Source organism: Sorex fumeus, unplaced genomic scaffold (genome assembly GCF_029834395.1).
Source record: "Sorex fumeus unplaced genomic scaffold, SorFum_2.1 ptg000093l, whole genome shotgun sequence".
Taxonomy (NCBI): domain Eukaryota; kingdom Metazoa; phylum Chordata; class Mammalia; order Eulipotyphla; family Soricidae; genus Sorex; species Sorex fumeus.
Genome location: NW_026606150.1, coordinates 1,348,993 through 1,360,621, shown reverse-complemented (window position 1 = coordinate 1,360,621; position 11,629 = coordinate 1,348,993). Strand labels below are relative to the sequence as shown.

The 11,629-nt window shown below is 43.2% G+C and overlaps 1 protein-coding gene and 1 non-coding gene across 2 annotated transcripts; one reads left to right on the top strand and one right to left on the bottom strand.

The window, feature by feature from the left end:
- The first annotated feature begins 4,131 nt into the window (after positions 1-4,131).
- On the top strand, positions 4,132-4,238 carry LOC130040062 (U6 spliceosomal RNA). The gene has a single exon (XR_008794962.1). It is a non-coding gene; the product is annotated as a U6 spliceosomal RNA (small nuclear RNA).
- A 5,368-nt stretch (positions 4,239-9,606) lies between these two features.
- LOC130039936 (secretoglobin family 1D member 2-like) lies at positions 9,607-11,391 on the bottom strand. The gene is made up of 3 exons (XM_056131916.1): positions 11,257-11,391; positions 10,791-10,981; positions 9,607-9,747 (listed from the first exon to the last, which is right to left on the bottom strand). Exons 1-3 carry the CDS (start codon positions 11,309-11,311, stop codon positions 9,718-9,720), a joined length of 276 nt encoding a protein of 91 aa, XP_055987891.1. The 5' UTR covers positions 11,312-11,391; the 3' UTR covers positions 9,607-9,717.
- Between the last annotated feature and the right edge of the window lie 238 nt (positions 11,392-11,629).

Here is an 11,629-nt window from a genome sequence, read left to right as displayed (position 1 = left end):
TGGGATTGATAATATGCAAGGGATTTGATTAAGAATCCCTGCACATTTATTTCAAGACGTATAAACAATCTGAAAAGACAACCTGTCGGATAACATTGGGTTGTCCTAGCTTCCCCCCTCCCCCAGCAGGGAACTTAGGTTTATTAAGCCTCTCCCACAACCATGTCCCTGAGGCACACCAATTCCATCCACCACTAATAATCCTAATAATACTGCTTTTCTCTTTGCTTTACGCAATTTGCATGGTTTATTTACCAATGTCCTTTTTGTGTAGACATAGGAAGAAAGTTCATGCTATGCTTTGTAACATGGGAGTTAATTGACTCCAAAATAATACTTACTCCTGGGCATCGTTTTTCACTTGACGTAAGTCTGAGTTGCCCTTAGTTCCTAGCACTTCAAAAGCACAGTCCCAGTGAAGGGACTGGATGGACCCAGGGGAAAGCTGTAAGATATCCTGGCATCGAAAGAACACAAGCTAAGCACAGTAAATATAATGTTAAGAGCAGGGTCATGGAACAAACTCTGTCATAACCCAAAAAGAAGTAACTGATAAGGACCCTTCTGGGGTTAATTAAGAAAGACTATCCTGGCCTGAGGACTGTGATCTGGAATATAGTTAGAAGTCCCCCAGAAGAGCCAACCTTTAAGTTTAATATATTTCTTACTCTGTTCATACAAAATAACGTTGCCGAAATATGATAAGAATTAAATTTACCCTTGTCCCTCCCCCCGAGTGAGAAAGGGTGTTTGTCCCTTCCGCCTCCCCACCCCCGCCCCCGCAGCATGGTGGCTGCTACCTCAGAGACTATTGGACAGCCAGGTATGAGCCAGAGGTGTCGGGGCACCAGTGGCCCCATGGGATGGGGGGGGGGGGTAGAACCAGCCGGTCCTTCCCACCCCACTGAGACCACAAGTTGCCCCCCATGAACGGCTCTCTGGCTCTGGAACGGCCATGATCCCAGAAGCATACAAACCAATCTGGGAACCCAACGGCTATTGGCAGAAGTGTGTGTGTGGACTACATGTTAAGCTACGGCTCCGTGTCCCCCCCCCCATGCCGGGTGGGAAAGGGTGTTTCTCCCTTCTGCCTTCCCCCTCCCCCGGCGGCACAGTTGTCACCACCTCAGAGACTATTGGACAGCCATGTATGAGTCAGCAGTGACAGGGCTTTGGACAGAAATCCCTCCAGACTTAAAGGTAAAAAGGTAAAAGGCCCTCCCGTTGATCATCGATTTGCTCGAGCGGGCCCAATAACATCTCCACTGGAGACTTTGTTGTTACTGTGTCTGGCATATCGAATACGTCAGGGGAGCTTGCTAGGCTCTGCCGTGAGCGCGAGATACTCTCGGTAGCTTGCCGGGCTCTCCGAGAGGGGCAGAGCAATCAAACTCGGGTCGGCCGTGTTGGCTGCGTGCAAGGCAAACACCCTACCGCTGTGCTATCGCCTCCAGACTTAATTAATAAAATATCAGAAATTCAAAATCATATGCTCTTCATAATCTGCAATAGAAAACAAATTATCTAACGATCCCTTTTCAGCAGGTCTGATTGTTGGAGGAAAATTCCAAATAATAATGTTGTGTCTTTTCTCGAAATAATGAATGTAATCAAAGTAGAGAGAGAGAGTTAAGTGAAAATCATCTGCCTCACAGGCAAGGGGAGGGGTGGGATGGGGTGTTTACTGGGATTCTTGGTGGTGAAAAATGTGCACTGGTGAAAGGCTGGGTATTTGGTCATTGCATGACAGTGACTTAAATCTGAAAACCTTGCCATTCTTCTCACGGTTATTCAATAAAAAAAAGTAAATTTACTATGATTGTTTAAAAGGATGACTTGCTGGAGGAAAGGAGAAAGCAATAGAGCCTAGATGGAATCCTGCTCTTGAGCAGGTCTCCTAGTATTCTGGAGTGCTGAACCCTCAGATGATATTTTGTCCCTGAGTTAATCTCCTAGAACTTCCCCCGAAGTGGTGGATTTACCTTCGTTCGCTGTTATGACAATGTTCAAACACACCTATGTGTACCCCACCCTTCATGATTGCTGCATAACTATGCTGTAAGGGAAAAGCGGACACTTTGGAACTTTGAGAACAAGTATACGAACTATGATAAAGGAGAGAGGCATAGACTAGATGACGACAATGACTGGACGTAGAGGACTATGAGAATATGACGAGATGAGGAAAGGAGATAGTGAAGGAGAGGACTTTAAGAGTAGACTATGATGATGGGACTATGATGACTGGAACTACAACCAAAACTATGACTACAATTGCGCCATAATGTGAGAGATTGGACTACACTGGGGAGGAGAGAGAAATAAACTGACTATCGACCCACTTCCTCCACCTAGACCCCCCATCTTCTAGTATGTAGGCGTTACACCCACCAACTGCCCTCCCCCCACCCCCCGCGACATGTAATCCCATCAACGGCCTTGACCCCTAGACTATAAAACCCTGCTCCGGGAAGAGAACAGTGCAGAGTTTGCTGCCTCCATGCCTGGCTGTCCTCACCGGGGCCCCTTGGAGGATGGTGGGTTGAGTCCCCCTCCCCACCCCGAACAAAGCCCTGGCAGCTGAAGACCTCTGGTTCCAGCCACAGCCATGTTTAAGATCACTCTCCACACGTTCAGACGAGCCTCACATATGAAGGGACCTGCAGAGAAATCCAGGTGTGCAGGACCCAGGGCGTAGATCTCAGAGCCTGCTTGGATTGGGACTGGGGCCTCCTCCACCCAGACCCCCCCACATTTTCCAGTATGTAGGCATTATACCTACCAACGGCCCCCGGTGCCATGTAATCCCATCAATAGCCAAGACCCAGAGACAATAAAACTCTGATCCTGGAATCGCGAGGCCAAGAATTATCTAGTTTTAAATGTGGAGAACCTGGCAGACTGCCGAAAGTATCCTGCCCTCATGGCAGAGTCTAGCAAACTCCCCGTGGTGTATTCAATATGCCAAAAACCAGTAACAATGTGGTTCTCATTCTCCTGACCCTGTAAGAGCCTCAAATGTGGCACTTTTTAAAATCTCAGGGCTAGGATGAAGGAGGAGACATTACTGGGGCCTGCTCGAGGCAATCGATGAACAACAGGATGACAGTGATACAGTGATACCGACCAGCCTGGGATCCGTTCCCGTTTTCTGCGTTCCCCCAGTCCTTCTTCTGTTCAGCAACACTGCCATGGGTTTGACTGAGGAACAGCTCTTGGCCACTGAACGCTCATGTCCCATGCGTGTGCCCATGCTTTTCTTTGGAAACTCACCACAACCCGCCATTTGTTATGGTTCTTCTAATGATCATGAACAGTAGTGCTGCTGGTTGGGAAAATCAGGTTTGACCCATAAACATACCAAATTTTCTCTTACTGTATGAGAAGTCACTAGATTGTTTTAAATTTGTTCATTCTTTATCTTTACAATATTTCCACAAGCTCCACTGGAGAGCCTACATCTCTCAACTATTTTTTAAAGAACTGTTTCCCCAACCAGTGCTGGCTTTGAAATGGAGAAAAAGGGACGCTCTTTCACTGTTGGTGGGAAGGCTGACTGGTCCAGCCTTTGGGGAAAACAATATGGACAGTCTTTTAAAAACTAGAAATTGATGAACTGGAGTGATAGCACTGAGAGTAGCGCGTTTGCCTTGCACGCGGCCAACCCAGATTCAACACCCAACATCCCATGTGGTCTCCAGAGCACCACTACGGGTAATTCCTGAGTGCAGAGCCAGGAGTAACCCCTGTGCATTGCCGGGTGTGACCAAAAAAAACAAACTACAAATTGAATTGCCATATGACCCCGCAATATCACTTCCGGGAATATATCCTGAGGATGCAAAAAGGCACAGGAGAAATCACATCTGTACCTATATGTTCATAACAGCACTGTTCACAATAGCAAAAATCTGGAAACAACCCAAGTGCCCTTGAACAGATGACTGGATAAAGAAATTTTGGTACATCTACACAATGGAATACTATGCAGCTGTTAGAAGAGGTGAAGTTACAAAATTTGCTTATAAATGGATAGACATGGAGAGTATCATGCTAAATGAAATGATTCAGAAAGAGAGGGACAGACATTGAAGGACTGCACTCATTTGTGGAGTATAAAACAACATAACAGTGCTCACTTTGGCACCACATATACTAAAATTGGAAGAATACAGAGAAGATTAGCATGGCCCCTATGCAAGGATAACACGCAAATTCGTTAAGCGTTCTATATTTTTACAAATGCAGTCTACAGAGTGGGAAAGGATATTCACCCAAAACATCTGACAGTTGAGTTGATATCAAGGATATACAAAGTACTGGTTGAACTCCACAAGAAGAAATCATCCAACACCATCAAAAAAGGGACGACAAAATGAACAGAAACATTTTCAAAGAAGAAATCCGAATGTCTAAAAGGCACATGAGAAAATGCTCTACACATTAATCATCAGGGAGATGCAGATCAAAACAACTACTATGAGATATCATTTCACACCACAGATACTGGCCCACATCCAAAAGAAAAATAAGAGCCAGAGTTGGTGCGGATGTGGAGAGAAAGGGACCCTCCTTCATTGCTGGTGGGAATGTGGAATGGTTCAGCCCTTTGGAAAACAGTATGGACGACTCTCAAAAAATTAGAAATTGAGCTCCCATTTACCCAACAATCCCACACCTGGGAACATATCCCAGAGAGGCAAAAAAGTATATTGGAAGTGATATCTGCACTTGTTTGTTCATTGCAGCACTGTTTATAATAGCGAGAATCTGGAAAAAACCCGAGTGCCCGAGAACAGATGACTAGTTGAAGAAACTTTGGTACATCTACACAATGGAGTACTATGTAGCTGGTAGGAAAGATGAAGTCATGAAATTTACATACAAAGTGGTACTTCATGCAAAGTATCATACTAAGCGAAATGAGTCAGATAGAAAGGGACAGACATAGAAAGACTGTATTCATCTGGAGAACATAAAGTAAGAACATAAAGTAACAAAATAGGACACTAACACCCAAGAATAGCAGAGATAGGTACCAGGAGGTTTAGTCCATGACTTGAAGGCCAGTTGCACAAGCTAGGGGAAAACAGCTCAGCTACAGAAGGGAGCACCAAAAATAGGGTATTGGAAGGATTCTCCCCGGACTGGAGATGCATGCTGAATGTACACTATAAACATGATTGCCACTCAATTCCTCTTTTACAAACCACAGCAGCCAAAAGGAGAGAGAGAGAATAAAATTTTTTTCTTTTTTTTTTTTATTAGTGAAACACCATGAGCTACAGTTGTAGATTTACAATTTTTTGTGCTTGGGTTTCGATTATAAAATGATCAAATACCCATCCCACCACCAGTGCCCATTTTCCACAACCATGGATAATATCCCCCCCACCCCATCCCCCGATCCCACCCCCCCCCCCCGCCTCTGTGGCAGGGCAATCCCTTGTGTTCTCTCTCTCCTTTTGGGTGTTGTGGTCTGCAAAATAGGCATTGAGTGGCAAACATGTTCAGTCCATAGTCTACTTTCGGAGAGAATAAAAAAAATTTTAAGTCATTTAAACCTTAAGGAGAAGTATTATCAGAAACCATGAAAGAATAATTTTCAAAATGAAATGACTTCTAGGAAATAATATCTCAGTAAAAACTTATGGAGAGGCCAAATAATTCACTCAAAGGAATACTCTGGACAGCAAATTAAAGGAAGGCCATATATTGGGGAAATTGAACAGTGGGTACAGAAAATGGCCTTGAAGGTCTGGTTATTTCTGGGTTCCGGAGTCTCTACCTGACGTTGAAAACGTGTTCTTCTCTTACTAGAGTTGCTTATACCAACTCCATTTATTTATTTATTTATTTATTTATTTCCTTTTTGGGTCACACCTGGCGATGCACAGGGGTTACTCCTGGCTCTGCACTCAGGAGTTACTCCTGGTGGTGCTCAGGGGACCATATGGGATGCTGGGAATCGAACCCAGATCGGCCGCATGCAAGGCAAATGCCCTATCCGCTGTGCTATCTCTCCAGCATCCCAACTTCATTTTATACAAATACATTTAAATGTATCCTTCTTATTTTTGCAGAATACTTGATTTACTATAGTATTTTTATTATGAAATTACTTTAAACACAAAAAAACTCACTTAAATAATAACAGGTGAGAAAAGAAAATCTATAATTTTTTTTACCTTGAATTCAACATAACTTCATTGTTTATTAATTTAGATTCTTGGGCTGGAGCGATAGCAATGTGGGTAGGGCCTTTGCCTTGCAAGCGGCCAACATGGTCAACCTGAGTTCGATTCCTCCGCCCCTCTCAGAGAGCCCGGCAAGCTACCGAGAGTATCTCGCCCGCACGGCAAAGCCTGGCAAGCTCCCTGTGACGTATTCAATATGCCAAACACAGTAACAATTGTCACGATGGAGACGTTCCTGGGCCTGCTCGAGCAAATTGATGAACAACTGGAGGACAGTGATAGTGATGGTTATTTAGATTCTTAATGTGCAACGCTCCTAAATGAGTCAATGTGTAACTAAAGGAAAGTAAAAATCTATCTATCTGGGGCTGGAAAAAAACAGCAACATAACATGAGTCCGGGGAGAAGGCAGCTGGAATAGAAAAAGGATCACTAAGAAAATGATGGCCTTACAGCAAGCATCATCCTCAATGGGGAAAAACTGAGAGCCTTCCCTGTAAGATCAGGGACGAGACAGGGATGCCCACTCTCTCCACTGCTGTTCAATATAGTACTGGAAGTACTTGCAATAGCGATTAGGCAGGAAAAAGATATTAAGGGCATTCAGGTAGGAAAGGAAGAAATCAAGCTCTCACTATTCGCAGATGATATGATACTCTACTTAGAGAACCCAATAACTTCCACCAAAAAACTAGAAACAATAGACTCGTATAGTAAAGTTGCAGGTTATAAAATCAATACCCAAAAGTCCATGGCTTTCCTATACGCAAACAGTGAGAGAGAAGAAAGTAACATGAAGAAAACAATCCCATTCACAATTGTGCCCCAGAAAATCAAGTACCTAGGAATCAGCTTAAATAAGGAAGTAAAGGACCTGTACAAAGAAAACTACAAAACGCTACTTCAGGAAATAAAAGAGGACATGAGGAAATGGAAAGATATCCCCTGCTCATGGGTCGGGAGACTTAACATTGTCAAAATGGCAATACTACCGAAAGCATTGTATAAATTCAATGCAATCCCTATAAGGATACCCATGACATTCTTCAAAGAAATGGAGCAAACACTCTTGAAATTTATATGGAACAATAAGCCCCCACGAATAGCTAAAGCAATTCTTGGGAAAAAGAAAATGGGAGGAATCAACCTCCCGAACTTCAAACTGTACTACAAAGCAGTAATAATTAAAACAGCATGGTACTGGAACAAAGGCAGAACTGCAGACCAATGGAACAGGGTTGAATACACTGACATCTCTCCTCAATCATATGCTCATCTAATCTTTGATAAAGGTCCAAGTAATGTGAAGTGGAGTAAGGAAAGCCTCTTTAATAAATTGTGTTGGCATCACTGGACGGCTACATGCAAAAAAATAGGCTCAGAACTCTGCCTAACACCATGTACAAAAGTAAGATCAAAATGGATTAAAGACCTCAACATCAGACCAGAAACCATAAGGTACATTGAAGATAAAGTTGGCAAAACCCTCCATGACATTGAAGCTAATGGTATCTTCAAAGATGCCACGCCACTGGCCGAGCAAGTGAAAACAGAGATAGATAAATGGGACTATCTTAAACTAAGAAGCTTCTGCATCTCAAAAGAAACAGTGACCAAAATACAAAGACAGTCTACAGAATGGGAAAGGATATTCGCCGAACACACATCTGACAAGGGGTTGATATCAAGGATATACAAAATGCTGGTTGAACTCCACAAGAAGAAAACATCCAACCCCATCCAAAAATGGGGCAATGAAATGAACAGAAACTTTCTCAAAGAAGAAATCCGAATGGCAAAAAAGAACATGAGAAAATGCTCTACATCATTAATAATCAGGAAGATGCAGATCAAAACCACAATGAGATACCATCTCACACCTCAGAGACTGGCCCACATTCAAAAGAACAAAAGCAACCGATGCTGGCGTGGATGTGGCGAGAAAGGGACACTCCTTCACTGTTGGTGGGAATGTCCACTGGTTCAGCCCTTCTGGAAAACAGTATGGACGATTCTCAAAAAATTAGAAATTGAGCTCCCATTTGACCCAGCAATACCACTCCTGGGAATATATCCCAGAGAGGCAAAAATGTATAGTTGAAGTGACATCTGCACTTGTTTGTTCATTGCAGCACTCTTTACAATAGCCAGAAACTGGAAGAAACCTGAATGCCCAAGAACAGATGACTGGTTAAAGAAACTTTGGTACATCTACACAATGGAGTACTATGTAGCTCTTAGAAAAGATGAAGTCATGAAATTTACATACAAGTGGTACAATATGGAAAGTATCATGCTAAGCGAAATGAGTCAGAAAGAGAGGGATAGACATAGAAAGATTGCATTCATCTGGGGGATATAAAGTAACAAAGTATGAGATTAATACCCAAGAATAGCTGAGATCAGCACCAGGAGGATTACTCCATAACTTAAAGGCCAGCCGGGTATCCTAGAGGAAAGGGCAGTTCAGATAGAGAAGGCAGCACCAAATAAAGGATGTTTGGAGGATCCTCCCAGGAGGGGAGATGCATGTCGAAAGTAGACTATGGACTGAACATGTTTGCCACTCAATGCCTCTTTTGCAGACCACAACACCCAAAAGGAGAGAGAGAACACAGGGGATTGCCCTGCCACAGAGATAGGGGGGTTGGGGGGATGGGGGTGGGAGGGATATTATCCATGGTGGTAGAAAATGGGCACTGGTGGAGGGATGGGTATCTGATCATTGTATAATTGAAACCAAAGCACAAAAAATTGTAAATCTACAACTTTAAAAAAAATAAAATAAAATAAAGGGAAAAAAAAAGAAAATGATGGCTTGAGGTCGGGATGGGAGATGTGTGCTGAAAGAAGATAAAGGATCAAAAATGATAACCTCTCAGTTTATGTACTGCAAATCATAATGCCCAAAAGTAGAGAAAGAGAGTATGGGGAATACTGTCTGCCATGGAGGCAGGAGGAGGGTAGGAAAGGGGCGGGAGGGGAGACATGCCTGGGATGTTGGTGATGGGGAATGTGCACTGGCAGAGAGACGGGTGTTTGATCATTGTGTGATTGTAACCCAAACACGAAAGCTTTTAACTATCTCATGGTGATTCAAAAAAATTTTAAAAAAAGAACTGTTCCCCTCTAATATTGCAATATTTCCCTGAAATGGTCAGCTAGGTTCTGTCTTAATTGTTCTTCATTGCTTTCTAATGGAAAGAATGGAATGAAATGCAGAATGACTCAGAGATACAGAAATATTTCATGTGAGACTCCTGCACCTACTTTGACATGTGCAACTGGTTCCGCATATTTTGTACTTGACTGTTTTCAACACTCAAGGACCACTTCAAGGGAAATCCTTCCCCAATCAAGGTCGTACATTCCTGAATCAAAACAGGCAATAAAAAGGCAAGCAGAGATGTTCAGACAAAGAAATTTATTAGAACAAATATTGAATTTCATGCATTGATTTCCTAATAAGGTCGCTTCAATATTGCAACCTTTGGATGATGGTATAGAAGAATTTCCCCTTCTATTCCTTGCACTTGGCATAAATCTTCATCTGAAATAGAAAAAGAAAAAAGGATGTGGGGTGTCAAAGATGCTGCTCAGGAGAAACCAAGTTAACACAGGCTGTCAGTCACACCCGGGTTTCAAGGATGTCATCAACACAATGAAGAAGAAGCTGACAAGGCTCGCACAGCATGTGGGAGAAACTGACACTGACCAATTACAGTTCTAGTGAACAAGCAATGACCTACTTCACAATTCAATTGAGAGCTAATGAAGATGAGTTGGATGATGAAATCCACAAATTCTCTCTGATGTCCCAGGTCAAATATAGTTTTTGATAGCCCCAAAGTGACTTAGGACTAATAGTTTAGGACAGGGATGGGAGGGTTCACTTTCAGAGATTCCTGGCCGCACGATGTGCAACTTGAACCTGAGGCACATGTACGTATCAGAAATAATCCAGCTCTTATGGGCTTTTTCTGAGAATCATCACCTCCTCTCCTAGAGAGAGTGATATCGTGGAGCCCTCAGACATCTGCATCTTTGATGAAGACCTAATGTAGATGTTGTAACAGCAGCTGTGGCGCAGGAGCAATTATGCAGTGACCTCTGTCCACTTCTCAGGATACTAAAGAAAATGGCAGTGGAAGCTGAAATAAACCAGTGCTGCTTCCCTCCCAATTAACTCAGTCTCTTCTTTCTTCAAGTATCCCACTGCCCACACGATATCCACAGTCTCTCCGTTCTCACACATTCCCCAATGATAAGGGGACTTTCCATCTGAAAATTCTCAGGCAGTGGCAAAAGATATTTGCCACTTCCACATCACTCATTGGGCTTAGTTTTCCCCCTCTGAAAGCCAGTCTGGTTCAGAGCCTTTCTGGTGACCTCGGATGGTGGTCCCTGTCCTGACCTTTGCCCTGACCCATGTGATAGGTAGGTATAATTGTCCTAAAGGATGATGTGAACACAGATTACTTATCATAAGTGAACACGGGGCCAGTCTCTATTAGTGAATCCTAAAAGAAGATCACCCTCCTTTCTGCAGTGCATCTCTGCAAAACCCATACGAAGAAAGAAGAAAGAAATTACCAATAGTCTGTTCATGAGCTGTCTGTTTCTCATGCTCATGTTATTCGAGCATTGCTTTAACTCCATCCTATCCGCCACAACCTGCTGAGATAAGTCGTACTTCAGAAGTTCTCTGAGGTAGACATGGTCTGGAGCCGTGAAGAAATTAACTAGATCTTGAGCAACTGATGGACAGACAGCTCCTGCATCCGCTGTGACAAAAGAAAAAGAAACAAGCATGTTGATAGTTGGGTAGTTCCTGATATTCCTCAAATTCAGATTAAGGAGAAAATACCAAGAAGCCATATGCCACTTTCTGTGCATGACCTCATGCAAAATTGTAGAGAACATGGTAACAATTAATCTAGAAAATAGAACTCGGATCTCTAACAATTAAACGTTTTCCATTACAGTTACTATTGGTACTGTGGTAAAGTCATACTACTGGTCAGCATGCCCAAGGACGCTTGATTCACTGAGGACTTACCCTGGTAGCAGCAAAGGGCTATAGCAACCAGGACAAAAGCCAGGGACAGCTTCATCCTGTGTTTGGACCTGAGCGTCAGCTTCTGGGTAATGAGAAGAAGTTAGGAGCTGGATTCAGGAGCCTGAGCAGCCCAGGGCTATTTGTACCTAGTGATCCTCTCTAGTACTGCCCCTAAGAACACATGCGGGTCAGCTGACCTCGATTCCATCCCTCTCTCCCTCATTCAGGGCTGCTCCTAACCACAATGTTACAGATTCCAAAGTGTTGCTTAAGTTTTCATTTCCCAATTTGCTGAGGCAAGAGTTTTGGTTCTTGGCAATTAGCACCGTGATTGCTTCCTAAATAAATATTTGATTTATGTGATAAGATTATT